The 22,141-nt window shown below is 56.5% G+C and overlaps 12 protein-coding genes across 20 annotated transcripts; 7 read left to right on the top strand and 5 right to left on the bottom strand.

Annotated features, from left to right (window-relative positions):
- Positions 1 to 39: 39 nt before the first annotated feature.
- KVP18_004601 (uncharacterized protein) lies at positions 40 to 723 on the bottom strand (the record flags this gene model as incomplete). Its single annotated transcript, XM_067957384.1, has 1 exon — positions 40 to 723. One exon carries the CDS (start codon positions 721 to 723, stop codon positions 40 to 42), a length of 684 nt encoding a protein of 227 aa, XP_067812347.1.
- Positions 724 to 770: 47 nt separating this feature from the next.
- On the bottom strand, positions 771 to 1,352 carry KVP18_004613 (uncharacterized protein; the record flags this gene model as incomplete). Its single annotated transcript, XM_067957409.1, has 1 exon — positions 771 to 1,352. The coding sequence occupies one exon, from the start codon at positions 1,350 to 1,352 to the stop codon at positions 771 to 773; it is 582 nt and encodes a 193-aa protein (XP_067812370.1).
- A 36-nt stretch (positions 1,353 to 1,388) lies between these two features.
- On the top strand, positions 1,389 to 6,361 carry KVP18_004595 (uncharacterized protein; the record flags this gene model as incomplete). 3 transcript variants are annotated; one of them, XM_067957377.1, is made up of 3 exons in its annotated part: positions 1,389 to 1,429; positions 1,497 to 4,563; positions 4,593 to 5,156. In XM_067957377.1, the coding sequence occupies 3 exons, from the start codon at positions 1,389 to 1,391 to the stop codon at positions 5,154 to 5,156; spliced, it is 3,672 nt and encodes a 1,223-aa protein (XP_067812340.1). The 3 variants fall into 3 exon arrangements, with proteins under 3 accessions (XP_067812340.1, XP_067812338.1, XP_067812339.1); XM_067957375.1 differs by lacking the exon at positions 1,389 to 1,429 and having other exon boundaries at positions 1,579 to 4,563; positions 4,593 to 5,109; positions 5,154 to 6,361; XM_067957376.1 differs by lacking the exons at positions 1,389 to 1,429; positions 1,497 to 4,563; positions 4,593 to 5,156 and adding an exon at positions 5,174 to 6,361.
- A 70-nt stretch (positions 6,362 to 6,431) lies between these two features.
- Positions 6,432 to 7,898, top strand: KVP18_004611 (uncharacterized protein; the record flags this gene model as incomplete). Its single annotated transcript, XM_067957404.1, has 1 exon — positions 6,432 to 7,898. The coding sequence occupies one exon, from the start codon at positions 6,432 to 6,434 to the stop codon at positions 7,896 to 7,898; it is 1,467 nt and encodes a 488-aa protein (XP_067812367.1).
- A 136-nt stretch (positions 7,899 to 8,034) lies between these two features.
- KVP18_004598 (uncharacterized protein) lies at positions 8,035 to 9,681 on the top strand (the record flags this gene model as incomplete). The annotated part of the gene is made up of 1 exon (XM_067957380.1): positions 8,035 to 9,681. One exon carries the CDS (start codon positions 8,035 to 8,037, stop codon positions 9,679 to 9,681), a length of 1,647 nt encoding a protein of 548 aa, XP_067812343.1.
- A 23-nt stretch (positions 9,682 to 9,704) lies between these two features.
- Positions 9,705 to 10,520, top strand: KVP18_004599 (uncharacterized protein; the record flags this gene model as incomplete). Of its 2 annotated transcripts, XM_067957381.1 has the most annotated exons (3): positions 9,705 to 9,916; positions 9,944 to 10,107; positions 10,168 to 10,520. In XM_067957381.1, 3 exons carry the CDS (start codon positions 9,705 to 9,707, stop codon positions 10,518 to 10,520), a joined length of 729 nt encoding a protein of 242 aa, XP_067812344.1. The 2 variants fall into 2 exon arrangements, with proteins under 2 accessions (XP_067812344.1, XP_067812345.1); XM_067957382.1 differs by lacking the exon at positions 9,705 to 9,916 and having other exon boundaries at positions 9,960 to 10,520.
- A 17-nt stretch (positions 10,521 to 10,537) lies between these two features.
- KVP18_004610 (uncharacterized protein) lies at positions 10,538 to 11,236 on the bottom strand (the record flags this gene model as incomplete). Its single annotated transcript, XM_067957403.1, has 1 exon — positions 10,538 to 11,236. One exon carries the CDS (start codon positions 11,234 to 11,236, stop codon positions 10,538 to 10,540), a length of 699 nt encoding a protein of 232 aa, XP_067812366.1.
- A 92-nt stretch (positions 11,237 to 11,328) lies between these two features.
- Positions 11,329 to 13,478, top strand: KVP18_004604 (uncharacterized protein; the record flags this gene model as incomplete). 3 transcript variants are annotated; one of them, XM_067957387.1, is made up of 5 exons in its annotated part: positions 11,329 to 11,760; positions 11,787 to 12,368; positions 12,397 to 13,241; positions 13,269 to 13,385; positions 13,412 to 13,478. In XM_067957387.1, the coding sequence occupies 5 exons, from the start codon at positions 11,329 to 11,331 to the stop codon at positions 13,476 to 13,478; spliced, it is 2,043 nt and encodes a 680-aa protein (XP_067812350.1). The 3 variants fall into 3 exon arrangements, with proteins under 3 accessions (XP_067812350.1, XP_067812351.1, XP_067812352.1); XM_067957389.1 differs by lacking the exons at positions 11,329 to 11,760; positions 13,269 to 13,385; positions 13,412 to 13,478 and having other exon boundaries at positions 11,865 to 12,368; positions 12,397 to 13,245; XM_067957388.1 differs by lacking the exons at positions 12,397 to 13,241; positions 13,269 to 13,385; positions 13,412 to 13,478 and having other exon boundaries at positions 11,329 to 11,859.
- Positions 13,479 to 13,553: 75 nt separating this feature from the next.
- Positions 13,554 to 13,832, bottom strand: KVP18_004614 (uncharacterized protein; the record flags this gene model as incomplete). Its single annotated transcript, XM_067957410.1, has 1 exon — positions 13,554 to 13,832. The coding sequence occupies one exon, from the start codon at positions 13,830 to 13,832 to the stop codon at positions 13,554 to 13,556; it is 279 nt and encodes a 92-aa protein (XP_067812371.1).
- A 14-nt stretch (positions 13,833 to 13,846) lies between these two features.
- Positions 13,847 to 14,155, top strand: KVP18_004600 (uncharacterized protein; the record flags this gene model as incomplete). The annotated part of the gene is made up of 1 exon (XM_067957383.1): positions 13,847 to 14,155. The coding sequence occupies one exon, from the start codon at positions 13,847 to 13,849 to the stop codon at positions 14,153 to 14,155; it is 309 nt and encodes a 102-aa protein (XP_067812346.1).
- Positions 14,156 to 14,185: 30 nt separating this feature from the next.
- Positions 14,186 to 14,560, bottom strand: KVP18_004596 (uncharacterized protein; the record flags this gene model as incomplete). The annotated part of the gene is made up of 1 exon (XM_067957378.1): positions 14,186 to 14,560. The coding sequence occupies one exon, from the start codon at positions 14,558 to 14,560 to the stop codon at positions 14,186 to 14,188; it is 375 nt and encodes a 124-aa protein (XP_067812341.1).
- A 300-nt stretch (positions 14,561 to 14,860) lies between these two features.
- On the top strand, positions 14,861 to 21,624 carry KVP18_004605 (uncharacterized protein; the record flags this gene model as incomplete). 4 transcript variants are annotated; one of them, XM_067957390.1, is made up of 5 exons in its annotated part: positions 14,861 to 15,301; positions 15,330 to 15,540; positions 15,568 to 16,205; positions 16,293 to 16,442; positions 16,471 to 21,624. In XM_067957390.1, the coding sequence occupies 5 exons, from the start codon at positions 14,861 to 14,863 to the stop codon at positions 21,622 to 21,624; spliced, it is 6,594 nt and encodes a 2,197-aa protein (XP_067812353.1). The 4 variants fall into 4 exon arrangements, with proteins under 4 accessions (XP_067812353.1, XP_067812355.1, XP_067812354.1 ...); XM_067957392.1 differs by lacking the exons at positions 15,330 to 15,540; positions 15,568 to 16,205; positions 16,293 to 16,442; positions 16,471 to 21,624 and having other exon boundaries at positions 14,861 to 15,313; XM_067957391.1 differs by lacking the exons at positions 14,861 to 15,301; positions 16,293 to 16,442; positions 16,471 to 21,624 and having other exon boundaries at positions 15,405 to 16,268.
- Between the last annotated feature and the right edge of the window lie 517 nt (positions 21,625 to 22,141).

Here is a 22,141-nt window from a genome sequence, read left to right as displayed (position 1 = left end):
CTGTTTTGCGCTAGGAAGCGACTATGCTGGCGAAGACACCTAAATACTCTCTGTCGGAGTCTCGGTCGGAGTCTCGGTCGGAATCTCGGTCGGAATCTCGGTCGGAGTCTCGGTCGGAGTCTCGGTCGGAGTCTCGGTTGCAGTCTCGGTCGGAATCTCTGTCGGAATCTCGGTCAGAGTCTCGGTTGGAGTCTCGATTTGAGGGGTTAGAGTCTCGGTTGGAGGGGTGGTTGAGGCTACGCTGTCAGGAGAGTCGTCGAGCTGAGGAGAGTCCGTCTCCTTGACATCAGCCTTGCGTTCCTCCAGAGCAGGGCACTCAGGATGCTTCTTCAGTACAATCAGGATTTTTGGTAGTGTTCGACGGCCACGGCGAAAACTAGAAGGGACAAAATCAGTCTCGACTTTTTCAATTGTTGCGATCTTGTTAGCCTCCATCTGGTTGGCAGCCAGCACCGCCACCCGGATGGTGCCAGACAAGCCGGTCAAAATGACCTCGTCATACGGTGCCTTCTCGGAGGAGCCTACGAGTGTTCGGTGAGCCAACCGGGCATAAAAGCCCGCCTGCTTCTCTTGGGAGACCAAAATCATATTAGGAGGGCGGTCCTTTCGGGCTGGGAGGGCCGAATTCGTGGTCTTCAACTCTCTTCTCATAGGAAGAGCCTCGTCAGTTGGTGGGACGGTGATGGTCTCATCAGCTATGGGAATCTCAACTGCTGTTGCCATGATGTGGTTCTTAGTTTATTTACCAAATATACAAGTCATGGACCCCACTAGTCCGATTTTGTGTTCCTTGGCAAAAGCTCTTGCACCTTCTTGATCTGGGCCTGGACTTGCTTGTTGGCCCTACGAACGTAAGGCTTCAAGTAGGGGTAGGCGTGCTTCTTGAAAGGGACGAAGCACAGAAAAGCGACTCCAGTGAAGTACGACAAGCTCCACAGCGAGAAGAGAGAAGTCAAACAGCTCAGCAGATAAAGGCCCACAGTAGCCCCAAACGATACGTAGAAATTGTACCAGCGCAGTATAGCGTGGAGGTAGTATTTGATCTTGGCGACCCCCGCCTCAGGGGCTGTGAAAGCAGGGTTGAGGGTCTTCTCGTCACGGTGGAAAACACACGAAACGTAGAGAGGGTCCTGCACGCACTTGTAGACGAGTGTCAGGAGTAGCACGTATGTCGCGAGTTGCAGCAGCAAAGACACGACAGACCGCTCAAAGTAGTAGGGAGCCGCCCAAGCGAGGGACAGGCCAGCCAGAACGCCTCCAGAGATAAATGGCTTCTCCCACATAAGCGTTGGCTCCGCACACTTGAAGAGTGGCGACTGGCGCACGACCTCCACTGCAGCTTTGAACTCCATCTTTGAAAAACGATTATTTACTAGTCCGGGAAAATCATGGCGGCCATCGTAAGCATCGAGCTCCACAACTTCAAGAGGTGAGTCGGGGTAGGCCCCGTTCAATTTAATTTCCTTGGTTTTTAGAACAGCTCTCACATGTCGCAGTTACAAGGGCACACATATAATAGGACCCTTCAAACGCTTCTCTGCTATCATCGGCCCAAACGGATCGGGCAAAAGCAACTCCATGGACGCGATCAGCTTTGTCCTAGGGCTGAGTACGCAGAAACTGCGCTCTACAAGGCTACGGGACCTTGTATACAGATCGCAGCTGGAGGATCTCCCGCCAGAGGGACGCACCGCGCGCGTTACCCTCAACCTTCTGCTGGCCAACGGTCAACAGAAGGTGTTCAGCCGCGAGATCAAGAGCAACCAGAGTATCTACGTCGTGGACGGTGCATTTGTGAAGGCCGATGAGTACCTGGCCGGCTTGGCAACGCTTGGAGTCAATCATAAGTCGCGCAACTTTCTGGTTTTTCAAGGGGACGTCGAGCATATGTCCCAGCGTGACAGCAAGGAGCTCACAGCTCTTATTGAGCAGCTGTCAGGCTCCAGCAAGCTGCTACCGGAGTACAATTCCTTGGAGGCCGGCATCGCGGAACAGCAGGAGACGCTGCGGTTTCACACAGGGAAGAAGAACCACCTCGATGCATGCCTGCGAGAGCTGGCAAAAGAGAAGGAGGAGGCAGCGAAGTATCTAGCGCTGCAGCGGGACCTGGTGCATAAGCGGTCCACCATCTACACGTACAAGCTGTACGTCAACGAGAGCGCCGCAGGCGCGCTGCGAGACCAAATTTCGGAGCAGGAGAGCGATGCCACGCAGGCACGAGAACGACTCGACCGGGATATGGTTCGTTTGCGGGAGATGGAACGCGATTTTGGACTGGCAGAAGCGGCACTGACGTCTGCTGAGGCCTCGCGCGACCAACTCTCTACGCAACAGGAGGCAATCGCTGGTTTCGTGTCAGAACACGCTGCCGTGGCACAGGCACTGAAGGGTCGCCTACAGGAGAGCGAGACACGGCGAAAGAAGCTCAAGCAGCACATAGCCGCTAACCACGCTGCGGTGGAGGAAGCGGATGCCGAGGTATCGGCATGCGAGGCCGCAGTGGCCGCGCTGAATGCGGAAACGCTGCCTACGAGCCTTCCAAAGATGACTAAGGCGCAGCAATCGCAGTTCGACCTGTGCGTCGCGACGGCGCGTGCACGCTGTGGCCCGCTGTCAGTCGAGGTATCTCGTATGGATGGAGCGCAGGCCATGATTGCCGACGACATCTCCCGAGCGGATCGCACGATAAAGGACCTCTCAAAGCAAGTGAATGTCTTCCAGAAGCGCCGAACGGAGGCGGAAAACAGCTGCCTCGCGATGGAAGCGGAAGTCGGCGACATCCGCCAACAGGAGGCTGCCTTGACGGCTGAGATATCCACTCTGGACGAGGCCATGCAGCAGAGCGACGTCAGCCGCGAGCGTCTGGCGTCTCAGCTGCGGGACGTAGGCGCTCGACTGGACAACATCGCCGCTGACCGCCGGGAGTTAGACCGAATAAACGAGGCCAAGGACCACATCAAAAGTCTCCGAGGTGAGGTCCCTGGCATTTACGGCGTTATGTCCGATCTGTATAAGCCCACATCGAAGCAGTACGCCAAGGCGCTCTCCTCTGCGCTGGGATACTTCAATGATCACATCATCTGTCAGACCTTCGAGGACGGGAAGAAGGCCATTTCTCTCATCAAGCGACACCGCTGGCCACGCATGAGCTTCGTGGCGCTGGACAACATCACCTCCGCCAGATCCGATTTCAGGATCCGTGAGCTTAATGGGTGCGTAGCACTGGACTGTATGACTTTCGAAGAGGTGTTAAGGCCGGCGTTTGAGATGGCCCTGCAGAATACTCTGATAGTGGAGACGTCGGAGGACGCTACTAACGTGGCCTACCACGAAGCTCGCCGTCTACGGGTTGAGGTGAAGGTCGTAGCACTCTCGGGTCAGAAAGTCCTGAAGAACGGCAACCTGAATGTGGATAACCAGGGCGTCCGCCGCGCTGGCCTCCGAGAGTCTGCTGCACTTCTGAAGCGGCTGCAGGCCGAACAGAAGGTACTTCTCGGCGAGATGCAGGAGCGGCACCATGCAGAGGGGCAGCACGACTCGCTGGTCGAGAAGAAGGTGCACCGGACACAGATGCACTCTCTAATCGGAGCTAAGCAGCGGCGTTTACAGTTCTTGGAGCGCGATCGAGATCACGTTCGCGAGGAACTGCAGCGCGCCTCTGCGGAGCTGAAGACGCAGGAGAAACTGAAGGAGAAACTGGAGAACACATCTCGCTGCAATGAGCGGAAGATTCTGGAGCTGAAATCAGAGCTGACAACGGCCGAGGCAGGCGTATTCGCGTCGCTTTCCGCCGAACTGCAGGTGGATGACGTACGACGGTTGGACCGAGAGCTTCAGGAGCAGGCTCGAAAGCGTGAGGCCCAAAGCAAACAGCTGGAGCTGAAGTACGATCGAGCCAGTCGACGCCTGGTCAAACTGCAGGAGGCCATGGCCAAGCTTGAGTGCGACTCCGCCGCCACCGACGTCAACACTATGGAGGCGCGGCTATCCTGCACTCTTACGGAAATCGACGAAGCGACTGCACAACTCGAGAAGCTGAATACGGAGTTGGCAGTCTGTATGAAAGAGTGCCTTCGGCTGCAGAGAATTGACAGAGACAACACAGCCCTCAGAGAGAAGAGGCGGCAAGAGTTACACCAAGTCAAGGCTGACGTTGCTAGGACGTCGGCGTCCCTGTCGACGTTGCAGGGCAGGATGGAGCGCCTTAGCGCTGAGGGCCTCGATGTCCTCCGTAGTGCTGTGCTCAGAGGCATTCCTATACCCTGCAGGAACGGAGTCACGACTGCGGACGTCCGGCGGTTTTTAAACCTCGAGGACGCCGACCAGGAGGTGCCGGAGATAGAATTCGATTACGACCAGCTGCCAGCGGAGCTGCTGGAGCTGTGGACCGAAACCGACGCTTCGGATCAGTATAAGGAAATGGAAGAAGGTATCCGGTCACTGGAGGTGACGCTCTCCGCGGCGACGCCAAATCTCCGCAGCCCCGACCAGTGGATTCAAATGAAGGCAGATGCAGACGATCTGGCCGCCAAGATCAAAGATCTGACGAAGCACCGAACTACGGTAGGGACTTCTTTCGCATTTCCACTCAGCTTACTACCCGTTTCCGCCAGGTCAAAGAGGAGCGGAAGGGCCTGTTCTTGGAGTGCCTTGACACAGTGAAGGGCCACCTTGAGCGGCTCTACAGCGCACTGAGCGCGGGAACCGTGGAGGCGGATTCAGAGGGAGACTTCCGCGGCGTAGGCGGCAGCGCGACGCTTGCACTGGACGACGCTGCGGCAGAAGAGCCCTACCTCGGCGGGGTACGCTTCCACGCGATGCCACCCGCTAAACGATACCGAGACCTGAAGTTGCTGTCAGGCGGTGAGCAGTCCATGGCTTCTCTAGCCTTTATCTTCGCCTTGCAGGCCTACAAGCCTGCACCCTTCGTGCTGCTGGATGAGGTCGACGCCGCACTCGACGCCAAGAACGTGCGTTCTCTGGGGACATTTTTTGAGAATGTGCAGTACCAGGTCATCGTGATCAGTTTGAAAGACTCCCTGTATGCCCGCTCGGACGCCCTCTTCGGCGTCTACAAGAGTCACGAGGAAGAGACCTCTGGCGTGCTCAGTTGCCCATTGTGGCTTTACCAGAAGAAGGTTGATGTGGTGCAGTGACCAATAATCTGTCTTTCATGCTTTCTGAGGAAGTCGCTCTGGACAACCCCTGCATAGCGGCGTTGGATGCGGGAGCATCGCCGGAAGAGGTTTTGCGAGTCCGAGAGGCTACCGCGACGCTGGTGCTGGTTGGCGTGCCGGGGGGGTGCTCCTATGGCTCTTCGGGTGAGAAGAGCACCAGCGGCGGACAGCTGAGCGTGGGGATCGACCACGTCTCGTGGGCGGTAGGAATGGACTTCTTAGGTGTTAACTTCCTCCCTCCAGGCGCCCACTACCTGTACTGGTCGTGGGGGCCTGAAGGCGGACGGTCAGGTCGCTTCATTTGGTGCTCTGCAGGCGGGGTCCTCGTTTTCAAGTGGAACGACTCATGGGAGTCGCTTGACGAGGTCAGCGAGGACGAGGCCCTCTGCTGGGAGGAAACGGTAACCAATCTGCGTGTGGAACCGCATTTGGCTCCCTACCAACACACATACCACGCAGTATGGACCGAACTCACCGCGTTTGTCAACGAGGCGGTTATCTCAAGGCTGTCTCCAGTGGGGCGGCGCATTCGCAGCTCTCTTGCCGAGTATGACAAACTCGGAACATTCGACCAGGGTGTGGCGCACCCCTCTACTATATTCTTCAGCGAGATTCCGAAACCAGAGCCCTCGACTGCAGCCTATCTGGACCAGTCGGAAGTGACTGAACGCTTGCTGGCGGCTATCAAAAAAGCAGAGTTGGAATGGGGCCGAAAATTCCACACTCTATCCCTTGGTGGTCATCCAACAGGTATGTCCGCTGAGGAGAGCGGCCTTCTCGGAGAGCTTCAGTTCGCGTTCGTCGTGTTCCTTCTGGGCCAGACCTTGGAAGGCTTCGACCAGTGGAAAGCTCTCCTGTTGCTGCTATCCTCTTCTCCGGGACTCGCCGCATCACGCCCAGGTCTCGTGTCTGGTTTCATCCGAGTCGTGTGTGGTCAGATGCAGTCGATGCCTCGTGATTTATTCGAGGATGCGTTTCTCAAGGACTCCTTCCTGAAGACTGTGCTGGGAAACATTGGCGCCAGCTGGTTGGAAGCCGAGGACACTACAGTCAGGTCTAGAACCGTCATGCTACAGAAGTACTTCTGCAAGGCGTACCAGATAGATATAAGCACTCTGGAGGACGAAGGCGCTGATGCCCCCATAATTCTGGACGAGGAACCGCGTTTCGTAGCGTTTGCGTGAGCGCTTGGTAAGGTGTCTTGGACGTGTCGCGACTAATTTAGCGATTTGGCGGTGCTGTGCACACACATTGATGGTCAACTGGGTGTCTCGCGTTGTTGAGCCAAACGAATCTATTCGCATTTGTGTTCAAAGCCACCAGGTTTCGCCTAAAGCCGTGGTCACCAACCGCCTGCAGTTACCAGTGAGACACCCAGAGCGCCGATCCTGGCAGAAGCGCATTTTGTTCACCCGCCGGCACTACGGCAACGGCAACTCTAAACGGCAACGCCACTACCTCAAGCTGATTGACGCCTTTGAGCGGTGTTGGTCTACTTTGAGACCGTTGGTATCCCCACTGGAGGCGCTACCTCCAGACCTGCAGGTCTCTGTGGCCAGCACGGCCTGGAGTTTCTGCGGCGCGTGCTCTCCAACGGTTGGCGTCCCTGGTCACTACGGCACCATCTCCTTTCTGGTGATGCCCTCGCGTTTCGAGGCCTTCATTCCCTCTTCACGCTCCAGCTCGCTCGCGGACATCGTTATCAACTCGCACGCGGCTACCGACCTTCCGGAGACGCTGACTCTCTTCGTCCTCGTTGGTGGCAAGGACCAGTTGGCGTTGGACTGGTTGCCGTTTGTGTCGCGTGTGCTGCGCTGCGAAGTCCAGCGCTGTGTGGCTGAGCACGCAGGCGACAAAGCACAGCTGGTGCTACGCGGAGCCTTGAACGCGGCCTTTGCACTGGTGGAGTTCCCTGGGCATGGGACCGACGAAGGGGTGCCTTCTCCAGCTAGGTGTCACGAAGCAGTCCTCGGCTCAGTACATCAGTCATTGGAGATTCTCAACGTTCCCCGGGTGAAGGTGATTCTTGTGGGCTACTCACTTGGTGCCTCCGTCGCCCTAAACGTGGCGAAATTCCTTGTTGGGAGGCAGACGAGCATACAGGCAGCTGGCCGCGAGATGCAGGTTGGGGATTCCACTCTGCAGGTCGCTGGCCTGTCGCTGATCGCGCCGTTTACCTCGATTCCCGACGTGGTAGCGCACCTATTGCGAGTACCCCGACCTTTGCAGCGCTGGACGTCGTCGGCTGTCGCAAACCTAATAGAGAACGACATCCGATGGAGCGCTCGGGATGATATGCGCGAACTTGTGGCGTTGTTGGCCTCGAACGCAGACGGACTCTTAACTGACGGCTGGCGAAAGTTCCATCTTACCGTAATCGCTGGTAGCGAAGATACCACAGTTCCAGCGGTGATGTCACTGGATCTGCTGCAGTCCGCGCTGGCTCGGGTCCCGACACGCCGCTCGGATAGGTTCTTGGCTGAATTCGTGGAGATCAAGGGCGCTAGGCACCAGACACTGACCACCGAAACCCAGTTCGTGCCTCCCATCTGCGACGTCCTCCTGCCGCGGCTGGGCCTGTGTCGGGTGCAATGCGCAGTCTCACTGAAGCAGTGCCGCGTAGAGACCACGACAGCTGATGATGACGCTCCTGAATCGGACACTCCTTCTGACAGCGAAATGTGCTGTGCGCCTGCAAGCCCTCTACTTCAAACTTTGTAACTTGCATTGGTAATCGTCGGAACTCAGCGACAAGAGATTCACATAACGTGTCTATGATATTGTCAATGAGCACAATTGAGCACAATTTTTTACAGATTGTTGGTGCAAAAATACGTGATGCATTTTTAATACTGTAATGATATGGAAATTGATAGGTCTCGTCGCCGGCTTCGCATTCGCAGAGCATACACGCACTTGTCTGATTGTGGGGTGGGACGTCACCTGCGTCCGCACCGGTGCCATGGTCAATCAGGAGCGTGTGCTTAACGCGCTGGGTATGGCGGCGTTCGGCGACAAAGCCGTGCAGGGAGACCCCGAAGACCAGGGCGTCGTTCGCCAGCTGATGACGCACATCTTCTCCGGAAGAATCGAGGTCGCCACGAACTCGCAGTTGCGAAAGCGCTTCAAGCGGCGTCTGAGTGACTGGGTTGAGCACTTCCATCAAACCCAGGCCGAAACGTCCAGTAGCTCCGAAGTGTTGGCTTTCCGGAACGCAAATCTGAGCGTGATCTACGCAGCGCTGTCTGTTCTCGCTCCCTACTCCAAAATGCCGATGTCCACCGCCGACTTGGAGCCTGAGCACCTTTCTCAGCTGGAGACCGACATCATTCCGCCCTCTGAAGGCGGAGAGATGCTCGAAGCTCTCTTGGAATTTGTACCGTGCAAGGCCCACATGGAGCGCGGGCTGCAGCGGTACTCCAATCTGGGCGTGCCCGGCGCGGTCTTCTCCCACGGCTTTTCCATAGCGGACCAAGTACTAGCCAAGAATGACCCTGCCTGGTTTGGATACGCGAAGTCCTCCGCTGACCCAGGTGCAGCGTACCAGTGGTATTTGGGGAACTTCAAGTGGCATATACACTTTCTGGACGCCTGGAAATATATCCAGCACATGAGCAGCGTCCAACCCGTCACTGTGCCCGTGGTCGTCGTCGACAGCGGGTGCGCTGACAATCACCCAGACATGAACTATTTCGAGACGACTACGTCCCGATGTAGAGGTCCGTGCAGGGGATGGGACGCATCTGGTGAAGACGGTGACTTTTCCACGGGTGCACAGTTGCACGGAACGATGGTAATGGGGCTTATCGGGGCGCGCAGCAACAACGCCATGGGGCTTGTGGGCGCGTGCCCTCAATGCAAAGTGCACTGCATCAGGGTGTCCACGAGCACAGGCAGCATTTTCACCTCCGCCCTGCTACGCGCATATGACTACATCCTGGAGAACGTGGACAAATTCCCAATCAGCAACCACTCCTACGGCGGTTACACCAGACTGAGATCAGAGAAAGCTGCGCTGAAGAAATTGAGTGACAGAGGTCACGTGATCGTCGCTGCCGCCGGAAACGGCTACTGCAACCTCGACAGTGGGGACTGCGAATTCGTCTCCCCAGCAATGTACGACGTCCCAACCCTCGTGTCGGTAGGGGCCTCAGACTTAGACGGGAACATGGCTGAGTTCAGCAACCGAGGTCGGAGCATAGTCGATGTGTGGGCTCCTGGCGTCAATATCCCAACGTTCTCGGATGGCGAGAATCCCAATTTGCTGTCGTTCGCGAATGGCACCTCATTCTCAGCGCCCATAACTACCGCTGCACTGGCATTGACAATGGGGTGGTTCCCAAATATTGACCCTAACCTCAGAATCCGTCTTCTGAGACTCAGCAGCACACAACCCACCTTCGGCTTCAAGAACTCTACATCCGGGTACATCAACCTCCACCGGATGCTCGCCTACATGGCGGCAATTTCGAGTATGTACGCGAAAAACTCTGCCACACATTGATTGGTGCAACATATTAGGTGAATATGGCTTCACTCCACTCCTCCTGGTCTACGTTCGTGCAGTCTCTGGGCGTCATCGTTGTGTCAGAGCTGGGAGATAAAACGTTCTTCATAGCCGCACTCCTCTCCATGAGATTTTCAGCAGTGCAGGCCTTCATTGGTGCCGGCACTGCGTTGGTTGCGATGACCATTCTCAGCACGTCAATGGGAAATTTGGTTCCCTTCCTCCTGGACGAGTAGGCATATGATATTGAGTCACATAGGGATGTCCGACACTGGATGACGGTTGCGCTTTTTCTGGGATTCGGTTTCAAACTTCTGCATGAGGCCTACCACATGGACAGTTCCAAACCTAACGAGGAGCTGGAGGATGCTGAGGAGGAACTTTCTGGCCTGGACATGGAAAAAGGTGGAGCTAGACAAATCAGTGAGTCGTCTGTTTTGTTTTCCTGTTGGGAATTATCCTCATCGCTACAATGTGCTTCAGAAACCGTGTCTGGGTTCGTCAGCCGTCTCGCTAGATGGTTTAGCTATTGCGTGAACCTCTGTCAACGTCGTTTTTCGCGAGTGATTGGTCCTGTCGCCGCCCAAGCCTTCTCTATGACATTCATTGCGGAGTGGGGCGACAGATCTCAGATTGCGACCATTACCCTAGCAGCCCACAAAGACCCTCTGGCAGTGACGCTCGGCTCGTGCGTCGGCCACCTGCTCTGCACTGCGATTGCTTGCGTCGGTGGTCAGTTTTTCTCGGAGAAGGTATCTGAGCGAGTTATTGCCGGAGCCGGTGGACTGCTCTTCGTGACCTTTGGAGTGCTGGAGTGCCTGTTTCCTGAGTTTTGAGAAATGCTCCAATGAACTTATGGGGCGTCTGGATGATTGATCCTAGCCCAGCTTCTCGGTAGCTGAAACCGAGGGCCAGTACATAGACACTTGAGGTTTTGTGGTAGCAGCAACTGCTCATGGAACCTTCCACCAAGGATAAGAGTTTCGAGATTCGGTGGTAGGCTGAGCAGCGGCCTGTTGTAGTACTCTCCCAGACGCAGTGTCTTCAGTCCTGTCGGTAAATCCGTGAGCGGGCTGCAGTGGAATCGACCGAGCTCCAACGTGTCAAGTCCTGGTGGCAGCATGCTGCAGTCGACGTTGAAGAAACCCGGTCCAAGGATCACGCGCTTGACCCCGTTGGGGAGCGGGCCGGGAAGTTGCGTGTTCGACAGCCAGCTGACGAGGTAGCTGCGATCATGTCCGTCAGTGAACCGCACTTCCTTAAGGCCTGAGGCGTCTACGGCGGCCAGGACGCGGTTGAATAGGCTGGCAGACGTCTCTAGCCGCTGAGGTCGGACCTTGTAGATCATCGAAGGCGGCTGGCTGCATAGAAGGTTCGCGAAGCGCACGGCACCGGAACTCAGGCTTCCCACCTCTACCGGGCACCAGCAACCCAGCCATGAGGCCCCACGAACACCTGGCGGCATGGCGGCTCGAAGCCGGCACCGTCCAGCGTGGTCGAGAAAGCTCGCCACGTCAGCAAGGAAAGCGAAGTAGGGAGAACCCAGCGGCATAGATACGCGTGCACACCATAACACCGGATGCACACATGATTTCTGATGCGCGAATGTCCACAGATTCCAGGCGTTATTCCGAATTTGGAGTCATGAATTCAGGCGAGGTCTTCCTAACGCCCTCCAGCTTCTACTTCCCCTCACGCGCCCACCGAAACGTGGTATCGTTCCTCTTCACGTTCCCCGCGTATGTGGTGGTCGTTTGGAAGCTGGACGTGGCTTCGTGGCTTCCCGGCGGCGCTTTCGCTATGCGTCTGGCTGTGGGGGCCGCAGTTATACTAGGCGGATTAGTCCGTACAGGCTTCAGCTCTTGGGAGGCAGTGACATCGCTTGGTCAGCGTCTGCGAACAGGGATACAGGTGGTTTTCCACATCGCAGACAACTACGTAATCTTTCTAGCTGCGCTGCTTCTCTTGCGATTCGACCTTGTAGTGCCACCGCTACTCACAGAGCAGGACGCGAAGGTCGTGCTGGCTGTAGCGTACCTCCTCCTAGAGATTGCGACGTACATTTTATATCGTAATGTGAGGCACGCGTTCGCCTTACACAGCGCGTTCTGCACTTGGTGTCGGCTCCAGCGGTGCACTCCAGACCCGATCCAGCTCGCTGGCTGCACACGCTGAACGATATGATTGAGCATTGCGAGCCTGTGGACCTGGTCAACTTCCTGGCGTACTCCTTCTATTGCACCCCTGACCTCATTCCTGAGAGCTTCCCCCGAGCAGAGGTCTTAAGTTGGCTTGTCGACGAGCTCGGCGTCTCAGAAGTCGACGCCGACGACGCAGTGACCCGGCTAGAGGCCAGGCTGGGCTGGGCGGTGCCGTCGGCAGCCTCCCAGCCCTCGCCGGCCTCGCGGACCCGAATTTTCGGTCGCACAGAGGCATTCATGCATCCGCATTACAGGCCGTTAGCACTGGTGGCTCTTATAGCTCTGGCGCATTGGGTGGCGTCCAGCTACATGCGCTATGTCCTAGGCTTCGCCCTCATGCATCCGTTGAGGCACGACCTTAAGGGAACGCTTCGGTTTTTCGTGCTGCACCCCGTCAGGAGAGGCGGCGACCTTCCGTGTCACGACCGCCCACTTCTGTGCTTCCACGGGTTTGGGTTTGGCGTCATTCCCTACACGTTTGCAGTGAGTGCATGGGTGTCTTCTCTGACAGCTCACCTTCGTATACCTTCGCGACCGTTTCCTACGCAAGTCTCACCCCGAAAGGCGACGTGTGATAATCATTCCAGAGTTTCTATGGTTAGGGTTGGACCCTCTGGGTGGCGCTTGGGCTTGGAGCAACGTCATGGATGTCTGGCGGCAGCTGATCCACCAGCCGAGTCGCCGTCGGAGGGCGTCCCTGGAGGGGGTCCTTCGCATAGGGCGGAGTGGCGACATGGTGTTGCCCAGCATGGGAGAGCTCGTGGACGAAATCCACAATGTTTGTTACTGGGTGGTGAAGAATCCATCGGCTTTTACGGGCACTTTACAGCATATCCTACCGACTGCCGACTGCATTGATTACTCGTCTCGCTACCAACATATGACTCGTCTCCGGCGTCCTGCGTCTCGAGCGTCCATTCCTTGCCTGTCGGACCCGAGTGCAGACTTCACGCTGGACGTGTTCGCTCACTCCTACGGCACCGCTGTCGCCTCGGCATTCTACAGGGCGTATCGCATGTCGGTAGGCAAGGTAGTGCTTGGCGACCCAATATGCTTCCTCGTGCAGGTGACCAAGAAGGTACAGTTGTGTGGACGGCGACCTTGGCAAGTGGAGCTGCTCGACAGACCCTACTCCAATCACAGCAGCGTGCTGGGCACTCGCAGGTGGTGTGAAGGCGTCGAGGCACGCCCTGCCCTAAGCACTCGACGCCGACTCTCCATCGGGGTCGAGTGGGTCGTGGACAAGGCCCTGCTACTCTTCTACTGGTACGTAGTCTACCGAGATTTCGGCACTCGGTGGACTACGGCGCGGCAGCTCAAGGGGCATGAATACATAGACGACGGATCTCTGTTGAGGTAGGTGAAGGGGTCCAATCCACACAGCCTGGGTCCCGACTTGATGATCATCCTGGGGACTAAAGATCTCATATGTCCATCTGTGGCGTTGCAGCAATTCCTAAAGAAGAAACCACATAAGTTGGTTCTCGTGACGCGGAACACGTGAGTGTCGGAGCAGCGGTATACAGCCACCATGGTTTTTGGCTCTTCGACTACTCAATTCTGAAAGCTATGACCCTTTTTTTCGAGAAGTAGAAAATATGATCAGAATTCAGGCCAATGTAGACCCTAGGGCTTCCGCATCTGTGGTGATCAGGGAATCGTTGACTATCAAAGCATGAATGACTCTCGCATGTAGAATCCAACCACCAACGCGATTACCAAGACCAGCAAGGCGATCGTCTGTGGATTGAGGGACAACCACCCGTTGGCGCCCTTTACATTGGCCAGCGGCAGACTCGCGCCGACAGTTTGGATCCATTGCAGGTTTTGAGCCGTGGGGGCTGGGACGTCGCGAATGTTGTCTGTAAACGGGCTGGGTCGGTCTCGGATAAGCAGTCGGACTGCCAGAAGACAAAGATGCGACGAAGATTCTGGGCGCAACTTCATAAATACCGAATTAGATGACAACCCTTTACGTCTCCAACCTCACCGATAAACTTTCCCGAGACGACCTGAAGGCCAACCTCTACGACCTGTACGTGCAGTATGGTGAAGTCTCCAGCATAGCGCTCATGGGTGGGTGGGCGAACCCCCGGCGTCGAGGACAAGCTTGGGTCGGCTTTGGCACCGCAGCCCACGCCACCAACGCCATGCGTCTCACTAACGGAATCGTGTTTATGTCCAAGCCGTTGAAAGTAGACCTGGCCAAGAGAAAGGCAGCTGACGAGCCAGGCGATCCAGCTGTGCCGACTTCCGAACGTGATTCATGAATCGCTTTCATTCAGACATTGCTTATGAAATCACTGATTGAAGATTCTCGAAATCCTATTACGTATTCTGGAACTCTTGGACCTGTTCAACTTGGACTCCGTTGCGCGCAGGTTCGCACTCGCCTGCAGGTTCGCAAGCGCGGCTCGGTTACTCTCCAACATAGTCTGGATTATCTCGTTTCGTTGGGATCCATTTAGGATGGCGTTGTACTGTTCCGGATTCAGCTCCTTATCCACTCCGACGAAATCGCTAGTGTTGGGAGGGCAATGGGGGTAGCGGGAAAGGGGCCGAGTCGCAGACTCATGCGCGGCTCGCATCGTGACCACAGGCTTTTCTTCCTCGGGTTCGTGCTCTTTAGGCAGACACTGAACACCGCTAAGAGGCCGAGCAGAATTTATCTTCATGAAGGGGGATCGGCTGACTCTTGCGGAGCGTCCTCGTGCTCTGCGCAGTTGGTTGCTACTTCCAAAGCTCAAGGCGGCCGAGGCAATGGCCGTTTGCGCCGCGTATGTGACGGATGTGTGCGATAGCATCAAACTTTTGACTTTTTTTTCTGAGGTGCATTTTTTTGGCTGCCTGCTCTGCTGGTCTGCTCTCTCAGCAGGGCCTCCGCAATAGAGGCCCCTTAATATTCGCGAAAGGCATCCCTTTCAGCGTCGGTGGGGTTCTAGAGAGAGTAATGGCGAGTATTGGAAATAAACCAAATGGACCAACCGAGGAAGCGTCCCAAACTCCACGACGAGAATAGTCGTCTACTGGACCTGCGATCCCACGTGCAGTTTATACCGGTTTCCGTGTTTGAGGACGTCGACGCATGCCAGAATGGTTTTGCTCCACTTTTCGTGCACCAGTTGGACTGTTGTGTTGATGAGAGCATAAGCGGGTGGATGGACGACTTGCAGGTTAACGTGTTCTATGCGGTGGACTCCTTCCACACACTCATCGAGATTGCCGGCACCCCCGACAAGCGCCCGTTCGAGGAGGTATCTCAAGTACTGAAGGATTCGTTCGTGCAGCTCGCTAAGTACCCTTTCTTGTGCTTCGAGAGGTGCGACTTCCGAGCTCTGTTGCTGCAGAACCGGACCTCCTACAAGTGGCAGGCCGACCCACGGGAATCACGCACGCTGGGTAGTGCGGTATTTGATGTGAGAGACTGAGTTCGGTGCCACGCAGTACGTAAGCAGGTCGTTTGATCGGGAAGAGCCATCGCATAGCAACTTCGCCGGGTGGCACCGACGATTGGAGTGGATGCTCAAGTTCTTCATTGACGCAGCCAGCGACATCGAAGTCGATGATAGGTGGGAAATCTACCTCGCGCTGAAAGTGGAGCCGCCAGAGCTGAAGCGTCGCGAATCCATCGTCGACTCGCAAACACACCTGACTCGTAAGCAGCAGTCGTCTGTTCCCCTAGTGAGTGTAGCCGGCTTCGCCAGCGTCTACTCGTACTTCGGAATCCCCAGGGGGAGGCGGCGTGTCTCGCAGTTCTTCGTGCCGCCTCCCTTTCAGGGGCAGAGCGTGGGTTTTCACCTGTTGAGGTTGCTGCACCTGGATACTGTTGAACGGACTGAAATCTGCGAGATTAATGTGGAAGATCCCGCTCCAGGTTTTCGGCAGCTGCGGGACTACGTCGACCTCTACTGCGGAGTGGAAAGAGGAATTATAACGGAGCAAGACCTGCAGGAGCGAGGCAAGCCGCATCTCGAGCGCGTGCCTCTTATGAAGGAGGGGCGCCTGCAGAACCTGCGGCTGCAAGAGATCCTCCGCCTGGCCAGCTGCCTTCCTGCACGGAAGGCCGTGGAGACAAAGGCTAAGACGCCTCACCAGGATGCATTGTCCGAGACCGACAAGGGAAGGGCACACCGCGCGCTGAAGTGGTACCCGGACGTCGCTACATGGGCCAGCGGCTCAAAGGTGCAGACGTTGCGTGTCGACGTTAAGAGGAGGCTGCGCACCCAACAGTTCGATGACATGCACGCAATGCCAGCCGCCGAGGTCCGAATGCGATTGCATGCCCAGTGGTTGGATCTGTTCTGCTCGTACGCACGTACAGTGTGGAAACTGCGAGAAGCCGTAGAACGTGGAAGTCTGCGTCCTAACGCCTTGTCTGCATAAAACCGTGATTTGTCGTCTATGGAGGTCGTACAGGCCTTTTCGGAAGCCAAGCAACTGGGTGCGAACATTCTGGTGGTCGACAACCTTGAACTCGTACTGAAGAAGTGCCGCAAGGAACCGGACATCTTGGTGTCCTACCTGCAGAAGAGCCCCAACGCACAAGAAATCTTAGATGTGAGTTTTCCGACAATGTGACACCCAGGCACTAGATACGTTCAGCCCCTTCCTTCTATCGTCGCGGCGCGAGGAGCAACGGCCAGAGGTGCGTGTCATGGGACAGAATGTTGCCGCTCGCATCTGTCTCTTTCTGACTGATATCCTGCATACAGGTGACACCAGCATGCGGAGTGTTCTCTCATCCGAAATCCTCTACAACAGTTCCCGAATGGAAACTCTATCGGAGGGGTTTAAAGCGAATCACATGCTGCTTCGGGCGGGCGTCGTCCGTCTACTGACGGAATTCACTCTGATTGGTAGTTTCCACGCAAGACGTGTAGTGTCAGCCTTTCCCTGGAAACATGCTAGCGTGCAGGCGACGCTTTGTGGGCTGCTGACCTTGAAGTCGAACCGCGTGTCTTCGCGCTGGGAGGGTATGTCTTTCTTTAAGACGGTCCAATTCGACAGGCCGACAAGGAAGCACTGTCAGATGACGTCTACGTTTCTGGTGGACCGCCTAAAAGTGTCCCCAGATTTGGACCTTGTCATGTCTACTTACGTTGCCAGGCAGGCCATCGTCATTTTCTTCCTGCACATCCTCGAGGTGGGCAGCGACAACGCTGTGGAGGAGCTGCTTAAGCGAGAAGATCTGACTGTGGCGGTTTTCAAAGGCGTCGGGCGCGATACCTTCGCAGACTCCGTCGCCTTCCTCACCCGCGTGGGATCTCTTCTCGACCTCGCAGGCCGCGACTGGGCACTGCCTCTGATTTTCCCCTCCCGTGTGTGCATCGCGCTGGCCAGCACGCTGCGCAGGCACTCCCGAGGAGGAGGACTCCACACGCAGATGATCGAAACCGCGTCTGAAGCAGTGGGGAGACGGACTATTGGACGGTTCCGATGGTCCTCGTGCGAGCGCCTTCTGAGTCGGCTCATTGGGGAGGCCACCGTTGTGACTGACCTTCTTGACGAGTCCACCAACTCGATTATCGACTGGGAAACGGCTGCTGACATCTTAAAACTTTGGGGCTCAAGCTTCAGTCTGCCGTCACTCCAACGTACCTTCCTTTCGCTGGTTAAAGCCCAACCTGAGGCGTTTGTGGTGTACCTACGCGAGAGCAAGAAACTCTCCCGCTGCCAGCCGTGTGCTAGTTCCGACTTCTTCATGCGCGTCGTGGGTGCTGTACGACTGATGAAGACTCTGACGGGCCGCACTGTGGAGCGAGTAGTGGAGCACATACTACGCCCTGTCCTCGATCAGATCCAAGAGGAGAAACTGCTTCACGCCACCACCACCACCGCGTCCGCTGACCTATGCACACTGCTGCAGCCTGACCCCTTCGACACTCGGAAGCTCACCGCTGGCTGCAAGGCCCCCAACCTGCTGGTTCGCTACGTAAGCATGTACTACGCCATCGAGTTGGCTGCACTCCGTGACCGCGTTCTGGCCTCGGTCTCCGAGATAGCCGGGCGGCAACTCACGGAGCAGGGGCTGCAGCTCTTCCGCCACGACTTCTTGGCGGCTGCGCTACCAGGCGTGTCCCAACTGCTGCCGGGTGTGGCTCCTGCGCACCTTGCGATGACGTTCCCAAACGCCTACGGGCCCGCTGATTGGTACGAGTTATCAGTGGACCGTGCGAAGGACGATGGTATTGAGCTGGGCATCGAGAAGGACAGTACTCCCGAACCCGCAAAGGTCTCTTTCAGAGACGTATTCGGCTTTCTGCAAATCACATGCGGCTCGCTTCTATCAGTGCCGAGGACAGCGACTCGAGCAGAGCAGGCCTCCCACGACGAGGACGAGGACAGCGACTCGAGCATCAACGAGCTGGAAGAGGTGCTGGAAACCATGCGCCCGTTTGATGTGTACGATTGTGGGAGCGTTTATCTTGAAGGTGCCGCTGCCTTCTGCCTTTTTTTGAAGGCGGTTTTCGATAGCTATCCCATGCGATCCAGCAACAAGCACTTCCGCATCGTGAACGACTGCATGAGCATGCTGACAGCGCTGGGGTTTTCGTCCCGAGATGTAAGTCACCATCCTTTGCTCGTTCTAGCACTGCAAGCCTCGGATTTCGCCTCGGGGCTGAGATTAACCGCCACGTCGCCGCCACCGCCTCGAACTTTTCGGGTCGTGCAGCAGGAGTGGTGCGTTGCACTGCTGGATAGATGGGGCGGTTCGGTTGCCGGCAGTCCTGTTTGGCGCGAAGCTGACAGGGCTTTTCGTAGGTTTTTCCGGTGGTCCCTAGATGACGAGCGCAGCGTCAACATCATGGACGCCTTCATGACCGGTTTAGCCAAGGTCGACGCCTCGTCTGACCGGAACCTAGCACCACACGTCGGCTCGGCCGTCCTGAACATCATCGTGCACACAATAATGTTCCCCGCCGCATTCAGCATGACGAAGGGTGTGCCTCCCGTGCTAGCTGCCGCACTAATGCACTTACGAGCGGCGAAAACGTCGGGATACTCAGGCCGTATGACTTACTTTTTTATGTGGCCAATGCCGGAGTGGAGTCTGGCGGCGGGAGCTTCACCGCTGCCCAAGGACGGCGAGGGAGCCCGGTCCAAGGTGGGCCTACGGCTGGCAGCGCTCATCTGCGATGCCACAGTCGCATTTACGCTGTCCGGAGGTGACGTGAAGGCGGTGCGACGGCTCATCAAGAAGCTGGGTCCCTGGAAGAACCCTCTCCTTCTCAAGGATGACGACGCGGAAGCGGCTGAGCAGCCCGTAAACCTTCTCCGGAGCGCCCTGTTGGATCAGCTGGTCGTCAGCCCTCTGGAGGCCACTCCAGTTGCAAAACCTGACGAATACGTCCCTGAAGTTGCCCCTAATGCACCGGTGCAGTTGACGCCTGCCCAGCAGTTCACAGCTTTCATGGAAACTCCAGGCTACGAACTACCCGACTACTGCGAACGCTTCACAGACTCTGGGTCCCTGGACGTATTCCTTCGCTGTCTCGGCAAGATGACACTGGAGGAGTCGCGGCGCCACTCTCGCATTTTCAGTCGACATCTGTTCAACAAGCTCTGCGGCTTTCTGATCTCTGGCGCTGCTCTGCCGGCGCACCACGACACGCTGTTCACCCTAATGGACGTCGTGGGCGACCTGCTCAGCGCAGATGAAGACGAGAAGAAGGCGTTCTTCAAGTACACCCGAAAGCATATGAACGAGGTTCGCGTGAGTCGCCCGACTGCCTTCAATGTGCCTAAGGAGGGCCCGGTACCATCAGGGTTCCACCTAGTGTACTTCTTTTTCACCTTCCATAACATCGACGTGCTGGCCAACAGCAAGGAGCTGCGCCCTGTGCTACAGCGCATCTGTGACGACGCTCTGGTGGATCACCAGGGGTGTCTGGCCGCCGATTCCAGACTTCGGACTCCCTACGTAGTACTGGGTGCCAAACTCGCAGCTTTTGATGAGTTCCAGAGAGTCGACAAAGCCAAGGCGGCGTGGCCTCTATTCCTGCAGGCTCGACTGCACCAGGGCGCCTCATGGATGGACTGGGACGGCTCCCAAGTCAACCTCACCCTTGAAAACCTAGACCGGGAAAGGGAAATCACGCAGATGTCTCTGTCTCGCTCTTTATACAGCACGTCCACTGACTCTCTCCGGCGCCTGACGACCAGCGGCAAGTTCACTAAGTACAGCCTGGCCCCCAGCTTCTGCGTACGAGCCAGTTGTACCACCATGAGCATTCCGAGTGAGGAGTCTCAGCAGCCCTTGGACCATTGCTTCTTCATCCCGTTCCTTTACTCGAGAATTCGCATCGCTTACGCCTACATGGAGGAGAAATGCCGACCTCGCAACGATACCAACGCCGTGTTCCTTCTGCTACAGATGCGGCACTTGCCTGACAGAGAGCGGCCCATCCGTGAAGTTGCAAGCGAACTCCCAGAGGGGCTGAGGGCTATGCTTGGAAGCCTTGAACCGACCGGTGAATGGTTACAGACGTTCATAGAACGGGGTTCCATGAGTCTACTCCTTCAGGGCCTTTGTCTGACTCGAGACGATCAGTCTCGCTCATGGGCTTGGCTATCCATCTCAATGTTGCTGGACCTGTTAGATGTGGCAATGCACCTCAACGAGAACGTCACGGAGCGGCGCCTGCGGAAACGACTCCGTCGGATCCGAGAAGCGCCTTCCAGCAACAAACGGCAAAAATTACGCGAGGAGGAGGAGCTTCGTAAGGCCGAGGAGGATGACGTTGAGTACGAGTATAACTTCCCGTGCGCGCTGCCCTTCAGAATGCTGTTGATGCACTTGAAATCAGCCTACATCCGAGAAAGCGCACGCCAGGAGACCGACTCACCTGTATTGGAGAGGCAGGGAATCTCGTTCCTGGCCGAGGCGGCGCTTATCATGGCCAGCACCACCCACCGACTCTATAGACCCGTCATGCGGTTACTCTGCTTGGATCCGTATATCGTTGGAGGTAACAAACTTGCAGTTAGGAAGCTTTTCCGGCAGCATGCCACGTCAGAAGCCCAGGCGTCGCAACTACTTGGAGGGCGAATACTGAAGAGCAGTTTCACAGGAGCCACTCCTGCGGCTCTTTTGGGTGACGGGGCTCGAGGACTGGGTCAGATTCTTGCGGTATGTCAAGAGAGGGGAGCTTGCGGGGCTAGGAGCTTGACCATGGTGACCAGCAGCCTTGTAAGGTTGACTCAGGTGTCCCGACATCCTCTCAGCAACGTGGCTGACGACGTCAGAGCCCTGAGAGACTCAGGCATCTTAGCCTGGATCCGGGACACACTCCCCTTCCTTTTGGAGGAGGCTTTTGCAATCCCACCCTTCCTGGTGTCGGTCCTCTCGAACTCCGACAAGAACCCTGTTGTGGAAATTGCCGACCTGGACAACAGCTCCGCCGGTCCTACTGTTAGGCTGCCTGGGTGCAGCATGCACGAGTTTACCCGGGCTCGGAACCTCCTTCAAGACCACGCGTGCCAGCGGGTGTACGGCGCAGCTGCTGCCAAGTGTTTCGAGAGCCAGATCGAGCGGGCCATGTCCCAGACCTTCACCGTGTCGGTTTTTCAAGTCAACTCGGTGTGTCTGGTTTTATCTGACCTCAGCCTCGTGGTGCACCAGACGCGACAGCTCGAGTCGATGGACTCCAGCGACGTCTTGCAGGAGTTGGGGGCGCCCTCCAGTATTGTGAAGTCTGCGTTGCTCTTTGTGAGTGTGTTGGCATCGAGCCTCAACTGAGATCGTCCCTACCAGTAGTGTGATTTGCTGTGTAGACTTGGCATTGAACGTCCCTACCAGTAGTGTGATATGGTTTGCTGTGTAGACTTGGCATTGAACGTCCCTACCAGTAGTGTGATATGGTTGGCGAAATCGTGCGTGTGCGGTCTCTCATGAAGGTCCTTTGGAACACTCTCCCCTTGGTTTGGGGTTTGCCCGTGACGGATTGGCACACAGACTCCATACTCCCCCCGCGCCCACCCTGCCCTAACTGGGTGTCAACTGCAGATTCCAAGACGAACGCTGACTGTGAACGCCTATGTCTAGACAAGGACTCGAAACTCCATGACTTCTGCTTACCAGTGGACTACGGGACCAATGAATTGGGCACATGGGCATCTGACCAATGTTACTCCCAATGGATCTATGGGAGGTCAGATGATACGGCAATGTTGACCATTGATGAGACCAGTAGTCCTATGGCCTGTCAGCAGCTGTGCCAGATCCGTTCCGGATGCGTCAATTGGATGTACCGCGC

The sequence above is a fragment of a genome, assembly GCF_019968955.1.
Source record: "MAG: Porospora cf. gigantea A chromosome Unknown PgA_NODE_154_length_32541_cov_350.816, whole genome shotgun sequence".
NCBI lineage: Eukaryota > Apicomplexa > Conoidasida > Eugregarinorida > Porosporidae > Porospora > Porospora cf. gigantea A.
The sequence above is the reverse complement of the archived record's forward strand: the minus strand, read 5'-3'. Positions and strand labels throughout refer to the sequence as shown.